General features: G+C 32.3%; 1 protein-coding gene and 1 long non-coding RNA gene across 2 annotated transcripts in view; one reads left to right on the top strand and one right to left on the bottom strand.

The window, feature by feature from the left end:
- LOC114347796 (ras-related protein Rab-7a) overlaps positions 1–14,379 on the top strand; it is an 87,788-nt gene extending 73,409 nt beyond the window's left edge. Inside the window, exon 3 of the mRNA XM_050645798.1 lies at positions 9,499–14,379. Within this exon, the coding sequence (XP_050501755.1) occupies positions 9,499–9,866 (368 nt within the window). The 3' untranslated portion in view covers positions 9,867–14,379. The remainder of the gene's footprint in view (positions 1–9,498) is intronic.
- LOC126881506 (uncharacterized) lies at positions 5,033–6,217 on the bottom strand. Its single transcript, XR_007696882.1, has 2 exons — positions 5,604–6,217; positions 5,033–5,494 (listed from the first exon to the last, which is right to left on the bottom strand). It is a non-coding gene; the product is annotated as an uncharacterized LOC126881506 (long non-coding RNA).
- Positions 14,380–15,612: the final 1,233 nt, after the last annotated feature.

The following is a 15,612-nucleotide window of genomic DNA, read 5'->3' on the forward strand; positions in this document are numbered from 1 at the left end:
CTAATAATTGCAGAGTCAATTATAAACACTTTTCATGGTCGATGCTGAATAGACATTTCTAAATATATAAACAGTTAAACTATAACAAGGGAATTCTTTAATATTATATTAGACATTCGTCATTCTGTTTTGGTGATCAGACGTAATATTTCCACATTAAAGATAGTGTCTCTTTCTACACGAGATGTTCTTTGGGTGCGGTGCTACCAGCTTATACTAATGCGAGTGTAAATAAAACAACTCAACAAGTAAAAGCGTATCAATTATTCCACCCCGCGGATAAGGGATAACCACCCTCACCGGGAGAAGATAGCCTTAGTGCCCAGGGCTGTCATAACCGTAATTATAACTAGAAGATTTATAAAAAAATGAATCTCGTTGATTTTTCATGAGCTACAAAAAGTTTTATGTACTTAGTTTTTGTCGTTAGATGCATAACTTTTAAGGTATTCGCAAAAAAAAACATGCAGAATAACTCTAAAACTGTCGAGTTTTCAAAAAGAATTATAGAACAGGTTTTGCTTAGAATTAGGTTCTCTAGCCACTTCCCTGGTTATTTTGCCCAAAAAATTTTCCACTCCCTTAAAGGAGTGGGAACCACCCCCACGATAAAAGCGCCGTAGGATATAGGGTAAACTTTTTTTCTTGAGCTATTCCCTATTTACAGTGAAAATATCAAGTAAACTGATGCAGTAGGATGGAATCAGGAGCCAAATACCCTTACTGACTGCACTATAACTATTCTCATTTTTTGTTACATGCATTTCGTTGTTTTTTTTTTAGGTTAGGTTAAGTTGTTTAATATGAGAGGGCGCTTCACCACCCTTGTAACTCGATCTATTTTTTTACCTTCCAACATTTTTTGAACGAGAACTACTAAAAATAAACATTTGTGTTTATTTTATGAATATCATAATAGAATGTTGTTTCTCTCCATGTCCATTTACCACGAATATCCGATATTATGTGTTCCGAAATTCTCTCATCTTCACGATACGTCCATATATTCACTTCTTATTTAAATAAATTCAGTACAACATTGACCAGTACAACAATAATAATTGTTGTGTATAAAAGTTGGGGTTATCGTGTTTAGTCGTGATATTTCAATAGCTGGTTAAATTTAGCAATAATGACATAATCATTTTGTTGTTGGCGGAAATATTAGCAAAAATGACTCGGCTAATAAGTTTTTACGGTTTAACAGTTTAATATTCATATTTTATTAATTTGTAAAAGATATCGATCTCCTTGAACCGGCATTATTTTATCAATTGTACCATCAATCATACATAGAAAATGGCACATGTAATAATTGCGATTATATTGAACAGACATGTTTTCTCGTACATATTTCGGTAGGTACAGATGAATATACATCCTTGATCAAAAAATGTTTTGCATATTCAATGATCAGTGACAGCTGGTAATAATTTTGTTCCGAGGGGCGTTCATTCGACTTTCCAGGATGCTATCTCGATTTTTGAATACAGTTTTTATCGCCCTAGAATTAAAATTCCATAAGGTTTGTTCCAACACAACGAAAACCGTCATGAAACGATCACGAAACTGCGCGCAGATAACAAAATAATACGTTCCAGGGGTTATTTTGTTTACTGCGCAGTTTCGTGATCGTTTCATGACGGTCTTGGTTGTGTTGGAACAAACCTAGTATTTGCTATGGTTTTTCAATATATGTGCTCATCATTTGCTTTAACGTTGTGTCTAGAGAATTAGAAAAAAATGCAGATATGCCGCAATGTTACTAAAAAGTTTACATAAACTATACTAAAATCACAATAAAGATGCACTAGAAATAAACAAACCAAGACACGTTGAAGGTTACGAGGGGCACTCCCAAATTATGATTTACAATGTATAAACTTTGTAAATCATGATTTGGGATTTACAATGTACAGTAAGGTCTCGTTTTATGCGGTGGTTACCAAATTTTACAGGAGACCAAAACCGAATCAATTTCATTATTCATTTATATAGAAACTATTCAACCGAAACTATTGTATCGATTTATATAGAAATAACGAGAGTCCAGCAGAAGATCTATGGCCCTCCAGGCCTCCAACTACACGAGAGAACTTCCCTGAAGTAAAAGATGTAATTAAACCGGCAATGAGAAACAAGTGCCCAGGCATTGGCACAATATCAGGGGAAATGCTGCAGTCAGTAGGTGACAAAGGATTACGTATCATCTGATTGAAGAATCTATATTTTTCTACGACCGTTTAATAATATGCTCATTATTCGCTATTTTTTAATAGATAATAGCACCCATTACTTTACCCGTGAGTAATAGTTCATTACTCACAGGCTGAAGTCAGATAAGTGTCGCATGCCAGTTTTTATTAATCGTATATAAACTGCAAATAAAATTACTTAAACTTGTTTATTTAATACAATAATTATTGTAATTTATATCAATAATTAACTTCGAAAATTTTTTAAAGGAATTTTAACTGTAACAATGTCAGTATATTTTTTAAGTTTATATCTTGTTTACTAAAAAATTTGACGTTTATCATTAATAATTTATTTTAGTGGCAGTGACATTAGCGCATTTTGTTTGTGTTAATTGGAATTAACTAATATTGTGCTTATTTTTTAAATCATATTGTGTTAAATATGTTATAACATATTATATATAGTTATATTATTATATTATATTTAGTTAAATGTAAATATACATTACAACTAATGAAATACGTCCACCGATAATAGCCATTTCCTATTTATTAGATTCATTGACACTAGGTACAAATGTAGGCTTATAATTTTTCGGAAACGAATAGAACTTGGTTTGACTATTTCTTGTTGTATTTTTACAATACATATGAATTTGGTAATAGTAGGCAACCAATTATTCAGCCACGTATTAGGGGTAAACAGCATTTAGGATTTTTTATAAATTATTATAATTTACATCTCGAGTAGTTGATAATTATATTTTTTACCAATTAAAATAAAAAAAGGTCGTAGAAAAAGTATAGTATTCTACTCGCATGCAATGGCTATTTTGCGACACGAGCCGTAGTCATCATTACATGCTCGTTGAATAATATACTATTTTAGTGTAATCAACTAGCTCTAAAAACATTGTGGCTAGACTTATTATAACACTCGGCTCTTACATTTGCCGCTCAATTTCAAAATATCAATAATTTTTGATAGGACGACTAATAGCTGGAAGTTTAAATGTTGGGTCGACTTTTCGTGTTTTATACCGTTTCATGCAAATCGCCTCTATAAAAACAACAACAACTAACAACACAAAATATGTATCGTATTTTTTTTTCTTTGCATCTGCACAATCATAACATCTTGTCGCAGATACTTCTGCGCAAACCTCGCTCGATTTTTATAACCAGTTTCCACATATCTTAAATTCAATACCGGCATAAGTATGTACAGTCCATCTAATTTACTTACCGTTGCACGTCATTATCTACGTTAGAGATCTAAGTTAACATTGTTGCCCAATTACAAAAAATTCTTGAATTCATTTTAAATCAAATACATCACACAATTTTTACGGAAGTGGATTATACAGCAAAACAAATTAATATTCAATGTAAATAAATAAAAACTTTAGAAATAGAAAACAAGAATTAAGTTATAATCTTACGTTAAAGTACATAATAAAAACAGTAAATATAGTGAAACAAATACTTATAGTAAAGAATATAAACAAATATGAAGTGTCATCACCGCAACTGTCAAATAAATGTTACCAATTTATGCCAAAATATCACCTGCGTTCGATTATAATTACAGTGTATTCCGAACAAATGTGCTTCATAAAAACGCTTTATAATCAATTTATACAAATTAAATGAAACATATTATTGTGTATTTCTTTAAGTTGACTTTAATAGAAATCTTTAAATATTATTTCTACGCGTATATAATAAAATATGTCTAGTGGCTGTAATACCAGTGTACTCGGCAAAGTGATTCTAAAAAAGAACACACCTACCGCCTAAATATTTCGTGTTGGTATCATGTGACGTCACGGGCTATGACGCAGATGACGTGCAACGGTAAGTAAATTAGATGGAGATAGTTAATTATTTTAATATCAACCCTATCCGCCAAAGTCAAATGGTAACGCCCTATAAACGCCGTGATAAATTCCGAAAATATAATGGTTACGCGTGTCGTTTTCATGGTAACCATTTTTGCCTTTATACAGGCAGCGTAAGGAAATCAGCTACGAAATGTAATTGTTGTAAAATTTAGTTCATTTAGGTAAATGTTTTAATTCAATTAAGTTTCAACAGAAAAGAGAATGAAGTGTGAACAGAAAAGTGAAAATATTCAGTAGGAAAATATGAAATACTAATAGGGAACTTGCATAAATTTTTAAATATTAAAATTATATTACAAAACATAAGGTAACATGATCTTAAAACGCTTGCGTGCAAAAAACAAATATTTTTAACCCATACGTTTATTACGAGGCTTTGAAAATGCTATGAAATTCAAATTTCTGAGAAGGCGCTTGAACGTGCTTCTATTGGTCTGACGTCACGGACCACGGTCAACCGGGCTAGGAGTCGAAAACAACGCGATTAGAGTATTACGGGAATTGTATATTACATTTTAATCGCATTTAATTGTAAATTAACAGGTAGTATTTGTATTCTTGTATAGTTCTACAATCAATTGCATAGTTTTAAAGTGAAATTTATAAATCTTTAGAAATTGCTACTTTTCTAAAGGGTTTAAAACGCATAAGTACAGTTATTCATGAGGGTTTTTCAAAACAAAGCTATTAGGTTATTCTGGGGAATGTATAGTACATTTTAATCGTCTTTAATAATTGAAATGGTAAGGGTAAGTTTAATTTAATTGAATTAACTTGAGGATTAAAAATACAAGATCTTAAATATTTACTAATTAATGGAACAGATTTTGCAAATATTCTCAAAGCATTTCTTTCGCTTATGGCGAAATCATCTCCAAGAGACATACATGTGTGTCCTGTTCTTATCTTTTTTAGAGTTAAAAATAGATGCATTGTTTGTGTTTTATTTCCATTAACTAAAGCGGTATAAAATGAAACGTATACAATCTAGGTCTGTATTGAAACTTCATCACTGTACAATTCAGAGACAAACTTTTAAATTGTTTTGCTTCCTCTTCTTTCGCATCTTCATCACAAGATACAGAATCACTTTCATTGTACCAATAGTCATCACTACCACTATATTCACTATTATCTTCAAACACAGAACATCCTGATTCACTTTTTGTATCTTCAAATAATGTTTCAAGTCTTTTATAGGTGAAGTTCCTGCATCCTTATTATGTATTTGCAATGGTGACAACTCGACTGTAACGCTCCTTTGAAATTAACACTGAATACCTTTATTGAGATACCGTTTTTAAGGTAAAGCTCGTAAACAACACCTGACTTTATAATTTTGGGACCACCCATAATCTTTAATTATATATAGTTATCCATATCTTGTTCCAACTGTAACCAATAAACAAGTTTAAGTAGGCACATTTCATGAAACGACAACTAATATTTTTTCTTGAAATAGAAAATGTCTTATTAGGTACCTAATTAGATAAATACTCACATCGGAATGATCCTCACAGAAATAAAGACTTTTGCTACTTTGTGAAATATCCTTTTTATCTCGCAAGCCTGCCTTTAGCCATTTTAATCGACGTTTTTGGTTCTGCTACTAGAGTAAAAAAAATGTTTGTTGGATATTCTGACAGTTGTGCTTTGGCATTACAGCACTATATAGTACTTATATTAGGCAGATCTGTTTTCAATTTTGATAAAGTATATTATACACTAATTACAATAATATTATAAACACCGAGCAAACAACACAGTTATTCGACACGCACTTATTCGACACGCACAACTAGCAATGGCAAAATGCATCCATGCAATGGCTCACCGAACGGGCGAACGAGAACAGTGGTTGGTGACGTCAGACCCCAGCTCGCGCTTTTGAAATTGTTTGAAACAGAAATTTTTGGGCGCGGAACTTTGATCAGTTGTTGTACGTACACCATTCATTGTTAAGATGTAATATTTTGAATATAACATTTTTAAACATAAATTAACAATTTTATGCAAAAATATTTTTATGTGCAAGTTCCCTATTATTTGTACCTCATTTTTCTAGGAAGGGCTGTGCCCCGTAACCCTCCCTCGCCAACCGACTGCCAATAATAAAAGTAATTTCTGTCAGTATTTATCAATTTATACAAGATGAATTCATCATCATCGAGATTGCTTATGGCTTATCATAGATTTCTATTTATACAATTCTAGTGAAATATAGATTTCTTGACAAATAGTAAAGATGCTGGCTTATAAAAAAGTGTTTTTATTAAGTTAATATCTGATGATTTGATAAGATTTCGTCTTTTTATATTTATAAATACTAATAATCTCATAGGTAAATACATTTTGAGATTATTTTTCTTTTACAAATAGGCGGTGTTTACCATAAAACGCATAATTTTGATTGTTTTTAATAATGCTGTAATTCAAGGTAAAAGTTTAATACGATTTTTATTAATACATTTTACGACTAAGGGGAATCAAATAAAAAGCCCTGTATACACTATAAAAAATTTGTTTAAAATTAAAGAACAATTACAATTGAAAATTGAAACGTGACCAGTCTCATTATAAAATTGTTTATAATATGATATATAGATTTCTCGAAATATAATTTAATATGAGTTTTATATTGTTTATTTTGTTTTCTTTAATCATAATCTTGCTTTGATTGATATGCGTCATGAAACTGAAATTGAAAAATTTTGTTTTTCATTTCGTTGTATACCCCTTTTAGAAAATGGTAAATATGAAAATGAAGTCGGAATTATCACACAAGTATAGCCAAACATGTCGACAACTTCATACCAGTGAACGATAGAATCCTCTTGTTACAAATAAATACGTCACCGGTGAACACAAACAAATATTATACAAGTCTATTCACCAACAGCAGACCACAGTGACGAGGAAAATATCAGAATTCTACAAACAAATAAGCAACCTTATAAGAGATATACCGAGACACGAACTCCTATAGTCATGGGAGATTTCAATGTGAAAATAGGTAACGGAAAAGAAGGACAACATATTGGTCCACATGGATTAGGAGACAGAAATCAGCGTTGGGAATGAGTATCTTTGCAGCTGAGCATGGCTTAATCTTGCTAAACACATTTTACAAACTACCACCTTGACGCCTGTATACGTGGAAATCACCTAAATAGAGACGACGGAGAAGAATTATAAGAAACCAAATAGACTGTATACTTGTTAACAAAAGATATCGAAATAGTTTCAACAGTGTTAGAACCTACTCAGGCGCTGATATTCAATCTGACCACAATCATTTAGTGGGCGTGTATAGAACCAAGTTAAATAAAATACTCGGAAAAACTGTAAAACATAGTCAGCAAAACATTAAATAGAAAATTCCAAGAAATCGATAATACAACAAAAAGCACAGAAGAGAAGATAGAATCCCTTCCTTAGACGACATTAAAGACAATTTTATGAAAAACGAAGAAGGTAAGAATAATACATGGATAGAAAAACAAGAACGATAACTCCATGTTCAAACATTACAACGAGAGATACAGAGAAAGATCAGAGAATCCAAACAGAAAGAACTGAAGAAAAAATGTCAAGAAATCGAAATTCTACAGAGTAAATACGATGACTTCAACGTGCATAAGAAAGTAAGAGAAATTACAAGCAAATGTAAAAACAGAAGAATAAGTAAACTTGTTAATGACAATGGAGACATAATCGTGGACAAATAGGGTATCGATAATACCTGGAAAAATTACATACGAAATTTATTTTTTGATGAGACGGAGAACCAGTCCCCAATTCCTACGGAAACAGGACCACCTATACTAGTGGCAGAAATAAGAGCAGCCATAATATCATTAAAAGAAGGGATAGCTCCAGGACCAGACGGAGTACAGTCTGAATTTCTTAACTTCTTGATGATGAATCTTTAAGAATACTATGTAAAATCTTCAATAATATCTATGACACAGGCAATATCCCAAAAGATTGGCTAGTTTCAGGATTTATTACGTTACCAAAGAAACAGGGAGCAAAAAAGTGCGGAGAATATAGGTTAATTAATGAGCCATGCATTAAAACTTTTTCTTAAAATTATACATCTCAGAATATACAAGCTATGCGAAGAGAGAGTACAAGACACACAGTTTGGATTCATGAAAGGCGTAGGTACAAGAGATGCACTATTTGGTCTACAGGTATTATTTCAAAGATGCAGAGATATGACTTGCGATATTTACACCTGCTTTGTGGACTACCAAAAAGCATTTGATACAGTTTAACACCGAAAAGTGATGGATGTTCTAACAAAAGCCCAAATGGATGATAAAGACCGGCGTTGGCGTATAATAAAAAATGTATACTGCAACCAATCAGCCACAATAAGAACAAATCTTGGAGATGAACCAACGGAAGCGATCCAGATTCTACGAGGCATTAGAGAAGGATGTATACTTTAACCTATATTCAGAGGAAATATTTAGTGTAGCCTTGGAAAATTGCGAACATAGAATACTCCTAAATGGAGAACGCCTAAACAACATCCGCTATGCAGACGACAGAGTTATTTTGGCAGACAGTTTGAACAGTTTACAGCAACTAATAAACAAAATAAATGAAGTAAGCGAAAGATTTGGACTACAAGTAAATATATCAAAAAACTAAATTTAGTTAGAGACGCCCAACTGCTTATCAAGAACACACCAGTGGACCGAGTAAAACAGTATACCTATCTAGGAACACTAGTAAACGAACAATGGGATCACTCACAAGAAGTAAAATGTAGAACAGAGAAGGCTAGGAGTGCATTCAATAACATTGCCAAGAGTAAAAGCCACAACCTTAATCTGGAGATAAGGGTAAGGCTCCTACGGTGTTTTATCTTCTCAATATTATACTACGGACGGGGTCGAATCCTGGACACTCACTGAAGCGATGGAAAAAAAACTTGAAGCCTTCGAGATGTGACGATACAGGCGAATCCTAAGGATATCATGGACGGACAGATAACCAATGAGACCGTATAACGAAGAATGGGGCAAGAAAGAGAGGTGATGTATACTATTAAAAGGAGAAAGTTAGAATATCTCGGACACATAATGAGAAACCCTCCCCCCAATAATGAATTGTATCACCCGAATGGCATTCTTCAGAGCTGTGCAAGTCTCTCATACTGGGTTTAACACTATTACTTGCTTGCTTTTTTATGTAAATGTATTACTTTAAGCATTCTCTTGACAAGCATTATATTTTTAAATTACTCTTTGACCAATATTTTTTACGGTGTTTCTAGTTTGTATTACATTGTTTTTATTTATGGTTATATGCCTATTTTATATTATGACGTTATGTTTTTGTTGTAGTTGTTTATACTTATTTTAACTTATTTTCTTTTGCAGTATTTGATGTAACTTCCCCCACCTCATTCAAATCCCTGGACAGTTGGCGAGACGAATTCCTCATCCAAGCATCGCCCCGAGAGCCAGAAAACTTCCCATTCGTCCTCCTAGGAAACAAAGTCGACCTCGAGCCGAGGGCGATCTCGCCCAAGAGGGCGCAACAATGGTGCCAATCAAAGAACAACATCCCCTATTTCGAGACATCGGCCAAAGATGGCTTGAACGTGGAACAGGCCTTTTTGGCCATCGCTAAAAACGCTCTTGCCCAACAGAACACAACGGTCGATCTCTATAACGAATTCCCTGATGAGATCAAGCTCACGAAGGCACAGAAAACCAACACCAACGGTGATAGTTGCGCTTGCTAGATTAATTTAATTTCTACATATTCTTCGGTATTTAAGATGGAACCGAGAGACCACGGCATAAGTGTTTAGTATTGGTTAATGGACTATCTCATACCCCAAGATTTTACTCACTGGTTACTATCGGTTACAGTTCTTTCCAACCTTGAACTATAACAGAGATTAGCCTCTATTGAACCACACCTTGTATTTCGATTATAATAAAAAAAGCTACTAATTTTCCATTTTGTGATAATTAATTATGGCATTAACTATCAATGTACATATAAACGTGGTGGTAGAAAATTGGGTGTAAAAATTATTTTACTTCAGTTTATTGCCCGTTGTTAGATTCTTTTTGATATGTGACTAACTAATGGATGTATGGACTTGAATCTTGGCTCGTTTATTTATTTTCAGTATATCTTCCGGGGTGTATATTTAAACGATCGTTCTATTGAACAATACTTACAATAGGGTTAAAACCAACAGTAACATGGTCCAAAAGCTTTCATGGCCCAAAAGTACTTCCTTAATGGTGGATGAGTAAATATATGGATTGCGTATACATTATTAGGCTACAAATGTATCACTTTAATTGATATTTTGCAAACAATACAACGAATTCGTGTACTTTACAATGTACAGTCCAATTCCTTATTTGTCGTAAATTTAATATCTATTTTGAGAAATTAAAAAAAAAGAATATAGACTTTGACAATCATCCTAGAAGTTATTATCAGTTAAAAACTGGTCAATCCAGACCAATGAATAGAAACAAAGGTACATGCTAGTGTGACTGGATCGCAAAAAGGCATTAGATAGCTTAGGACTGACTTATTTGTGTACAATCTTCGTGTGTTGATACATGGAAAGTTAATACATGAAAATATTAAAATCAACAATGAAAAGAATTTCCTGTAGTCAGCTTTAAACCATAATTCACAAAAATTTATTAAAAATCATGTATCAAAGGTATATTTATATTAAAAAAGACATCACAGAACGTTTTCGAAATAATTCCATCACCAGTGCTGCTTACGAGGTATACATGGTTGAGCCACTAAAAATATCTGAGTGAAAACCCTTTAAATGGTATAAAGGTATTATAAAATTAAATTGTTGTATTTAATATTATGTGATGTTTGAACTTTTACTTTATTTTATATCACGGCAACGCATAACTCACAACTATGTGGGTCTATAGCTCTGGGGAAACTTCACTGAATGGATAGATAGCAACTGATAGAAAATATTATTCCCTTTTTGGTCCGGCACTACTGGTCGAACTAGTTTGTGGTCACTTCCTGTATTGAGATGATAGGATTGTGACTTTGATTATTACTATGTGGTTTGTGAGTATGCAATCAGTTTCATCCAATGTCTTAAATATATAATTGATCCACTGAAGCAGCTAATGTCATTAAGATAGAAGAACCCAAAAAACAGAAAATATTTGTGAAAACCTTTACAATAGAAACTAACAGAGAAAAACTGAATAAACTGTTTGCACAGGAATAGGTTACTGTTTGCTGGATTTTTATATGTACATATGAAATAATATGTGCCTTTTGATTTTAACCTCGATTGTAAATTTAAACACAATTTTACCATTATAGAATGTATATAATCACCTAAAATGTCTTTATATTTTTAATATTATAAACTCTATATTTTATTTTATTTAATGTCCGACTGGTATATTATTTGACAAATAATCATTTCGAAGTCAGTTAAGTATGATATTATAATATTTTGAAAAATAACGCCCTAGGGCATTAAATTTAAATAACTAGTTAAATACTGTTAAGTTGACAAATAACAACCTAAGTAAAACTATGGTTACCACAATTATTACGTTACGACTATTGCTGGTAAATGTACTTATTTGAAAACTAATTAATTCAAAATTCATTCAAATTTTTTGCATATAAAGAATAATTTAGTCGGACATTAAACGTTGAAGGCACCACGGATATTATAGATAATAACGCTTTCGGTCAACGTATATCCCTCGGTCCAAAGGCCCTCGGTATATGCACCATTGACCTCAAGCGTTATTATCCTTATAATACCCTTGGTACCTTAATAACTATAAGTACAAGAAGATTCCACTATAATATTGTTACAAATTAAGAAAGTAACATATTAGATATATTCAATCCTTTATATCTCTGAAAATATTAAAAAAGCATACATCTGATTTACAAAAGAAATAAGTTGTAAAAATGCATAAGCTCTCAGCTGTAAATGTTTTTTTGTGTCCTTTAGTATTATTCCAGTGTTTTTAATATATCTCATAATATTGGAATATTTTTTAAAGTTTAATTAAGTAAAGGAATAAAGTAAAAAGAGTCAAAAGCATCAATTAAAAAAAAAACTCGTGTGATGACAGCTTTAGGCCTAAATATTGGGTGGTAAACCTTTTTATCCAGTCATTTTATTAATGCCCGTAATTGCCCCAAAACTGTTGTGATCATATCGTCTAAATATACACCCCCTTTTACACTGAAAACAATGTTTTGTTCTGAGCTTCAGATGTGATAAGTTTTAATATGTAGTGTAAAATATTTAAAAAAAAAGTCTCACGAGGATATTGTTTTCTTTGCTTATATTAGATCTATTCACCGCAATATTTTTAAATGTATATAAAATAAAAAATGATGTTATTTATATTGTAGATGCCTTAAAGTTATTTCTAGAATTTTAGTAATATTTGTACTAAATATTAAAGGCGAGGGTTTTGTAAAATCATCTTTCGTTTTATATGTAGCAACGTAATTTTATATAATGTCTAATAGATCTTCTATAAGAACGTGGAAACAAAAAAAAGTATATATGATAGGAGCTACCTACATATATGTAGTCAGCTGTAAACATCTATATTTGGACATACGTTCCCCCATTTAGCTGTATTTTGGAGAGATTGGACATCATAAAAAAATATATTATCAATATAATCGTACATGAATGGATTAAAATTTTAACTTCAATTAATTATTTATTGTCCCTTCTCCTTATACAGTGATGAGCGCGCTAATAACCGGAAAATTGACGCAAAAGATCGAAAACATATTAAGTTGTGAGATAAAAAAATATGAAACTATTAGAGGTGAGAAATTTAGCAATAGAAACGTGTAAATTGGTGTTTCCCACCTTTAGACATATCGGACGAGTTTGACAACTAACCCTGTGACAGTGACAGTTTTTTTTGGCTTCGACTATATTCATTCAGCCAGTCTCAATCAAAAGTAAATGTATTAAAGATATTGCCAATTAGTGAAACATGGTTATTATAATAATATTACAATTTTTTACTTCTTATTTTACCTACTCATTACAGCTAATATACATACTATGTTAATAAATATTATATTGTTTATCAAGAAATTTATTATACTTAATGTTTATCAAGAACACAGTGTATACATTTTACAAATAAAAATATTAATATTTAAAATAAATGCATTCTGTTTTGTATTTTTTTTTTGTTTTGTTTTTGTCACTACGGTAAGATGTTAACCCGGTTCAACCCCTCGGAGGTTTAAATCCTCTTAGTGATTTTTTTTCTTTAAAATTTTTTTTATTTTTTTTAACATATTTTACAAATACCTGTAACTAATTACAATAATATTTTACTATCCGACAAGAAAGATACCAGACAGTCAAAAATTTTCTTTTTATTCAGTGACAGAATAAAGAGAATATTTACAGGGACATATTTACAGTTGACATACTCCTATCCTCTGATAAGTCTAAAGGTCGGAAACAATCAATATAAAGTAAATTTATACGTTTCTATCGCTAAATTTCTTACCTCTACTAGTTTCATCTCTTTTTATCTCATAACTTAATATGTTTTTCACCTTTTGCGTTATTTTGCCGGTGATTAGCATGCTCATCACTGGAGACCTAGACTAGAAAAGACAAAACTCGCGAATCCATCACCGTCATTCGTCATACTACTATATTTGTTTGATATATTTCGTTATATAAGGAAAAGGGGCTTAATTTCATAGTTTTGTAAGTAGAAAAGAGAATCAATATCAAAAATAATTCGTGAATAACGCTATAATTGTACAAACATCCAATTGGCGTACTATACCAACATAATTTTCTATTTAATGGTGAACGCTGATAAATTTTTTATTCTCACGTTCTTATTTCTACTCTAATTACTAACAGATAGCAATTTAAGTGGTCTTATAATATACATTTGTATAGAGATGGAGTTGACAACATTTAACCTCCTATGACAGTTAAATAGAGCAGATATATATTTTTCAAGTTCCCTCGTGTTTAGAGACACTATTTAATTTTCTGTTAGTAACATTCATATCACAGTTTTTTCTATTGGTTTAAGTAGATTAGAAAATTTACAGTAGAATGTCAGTTTCAAAGAGTTTTCTTTACGGACTAACAAAAAAAAACACTCCCTAATTTGAATTGTTAAGTAAATATTGTTTGTTTTATTGTAGTATGTTATAAAAATTGTATATTGCAGGAATTCATAAAATAAATATAACTTTTAGGTTTATTGTTTATTTCTTATCCTCGTACATACAAAGGTTTAAGGATTCAGACGAAGAAGGAGAAAAACTAAAAAGAATTTAAAAAGGTGAAGGCTAGATACTTCTCTTTTTCTACGGCACTACAGCTCAAATTGAGCCTTCGCCTCCTTTATTTTTTGCCTCCACCCTTGCTTGTCTGTGGCTGCTCTTTTCCATACACGGACTCCTAAAAGGGCTTGTGCGTCGCTGTTTACTGTGTCTTCCCAGCGCTTTCTTGGCTTTCCAACCGGTCTCTTTCCCTGCATTCTAGCATTCGGTGCTCTTTTTGGTAGCCTATCATCTCCCATTCTGATCACATGTCCGGCCCATTGCAATCTTTGTATTATAATGAAGCCTGACAGGGGTGTTTCCTTATAAGTTGATAAAGCTCGTTGTTGTATCGACTTCTGAAGATTCCGTTTTTCCTCGCAGTATTCTCCTCAGTACTTTCCTTTCAAATGTGTCGAGTTTGTTTTTGGATGTTTCTTTCAGGGCCCAGGCTTCACTGCCATTGCATGTTATTGGTCGAATTAAGGTTTTATATATTCTCATCTTTGTATTTCGGTGGACACTTTTAGACCGAAATATATAGGAGAGGGCAAAATAAGCTCTGTTTGCCTGCGTTATTCTCTTCCGTATTTCTCCATCTTCTGATCCGTCGGCATATATTTCTACTCTCAGGTATGTAAACTTTCCAATCGTTTCAATGTCATCTTCATGTATAATGTTTTGTCTGACTATATTTCTTCTCGTCTGAGTCATTATTTTTGTTTTTTCTGTGTTAATTTCCAGACCTTCCATTTTTGTTTGTGTTTTGAACTCTGCGTATGTTTCCTATGCTCCTATTGATGTTCTACTCATAATATTAATATCGTCGGCATAGCGGCCAGTTGAACCGTTCGGTTCGTCAGTAGATTTCCTCGTCCAGTTTGCATTTACCTAACCGCATACTCCAGTGCCAGGTTAAACAATGTTGGAGCCAGCCCATCTCCCTGCTTTAGTACCTGCGAAATTTTGAAACAGTTTGTATTTGTAGACATGCCCGAGTTTCATCCATTGTAGTTTTAATGAGTCTTATTAGCTTGTGTGGTATTGCCAATATATAGTATAGGTTGTTCCTTTTGACTGAGTCGTATGCCTGTTTGAAGTCTACAAACACATTGTTTACATCAATATCGTGTTCCCATGATTTGCTAAAGATCTGTTTGACTGTAAATATT

This window comes from Diabrotica virgifera, chromosome 3 (genome assembly GCF_917563875.1).
Source record: "Diabrotica virgifera virgifera chromosome 3, PGI_DIABVI_V3a".
Taxonomy (NCBI): Eukaryota; Metazoa; Arthropoda; class Insecta; order Coleoptera; family Chrysomelidae; genus Diabrotica; species Diabrotica virgifera.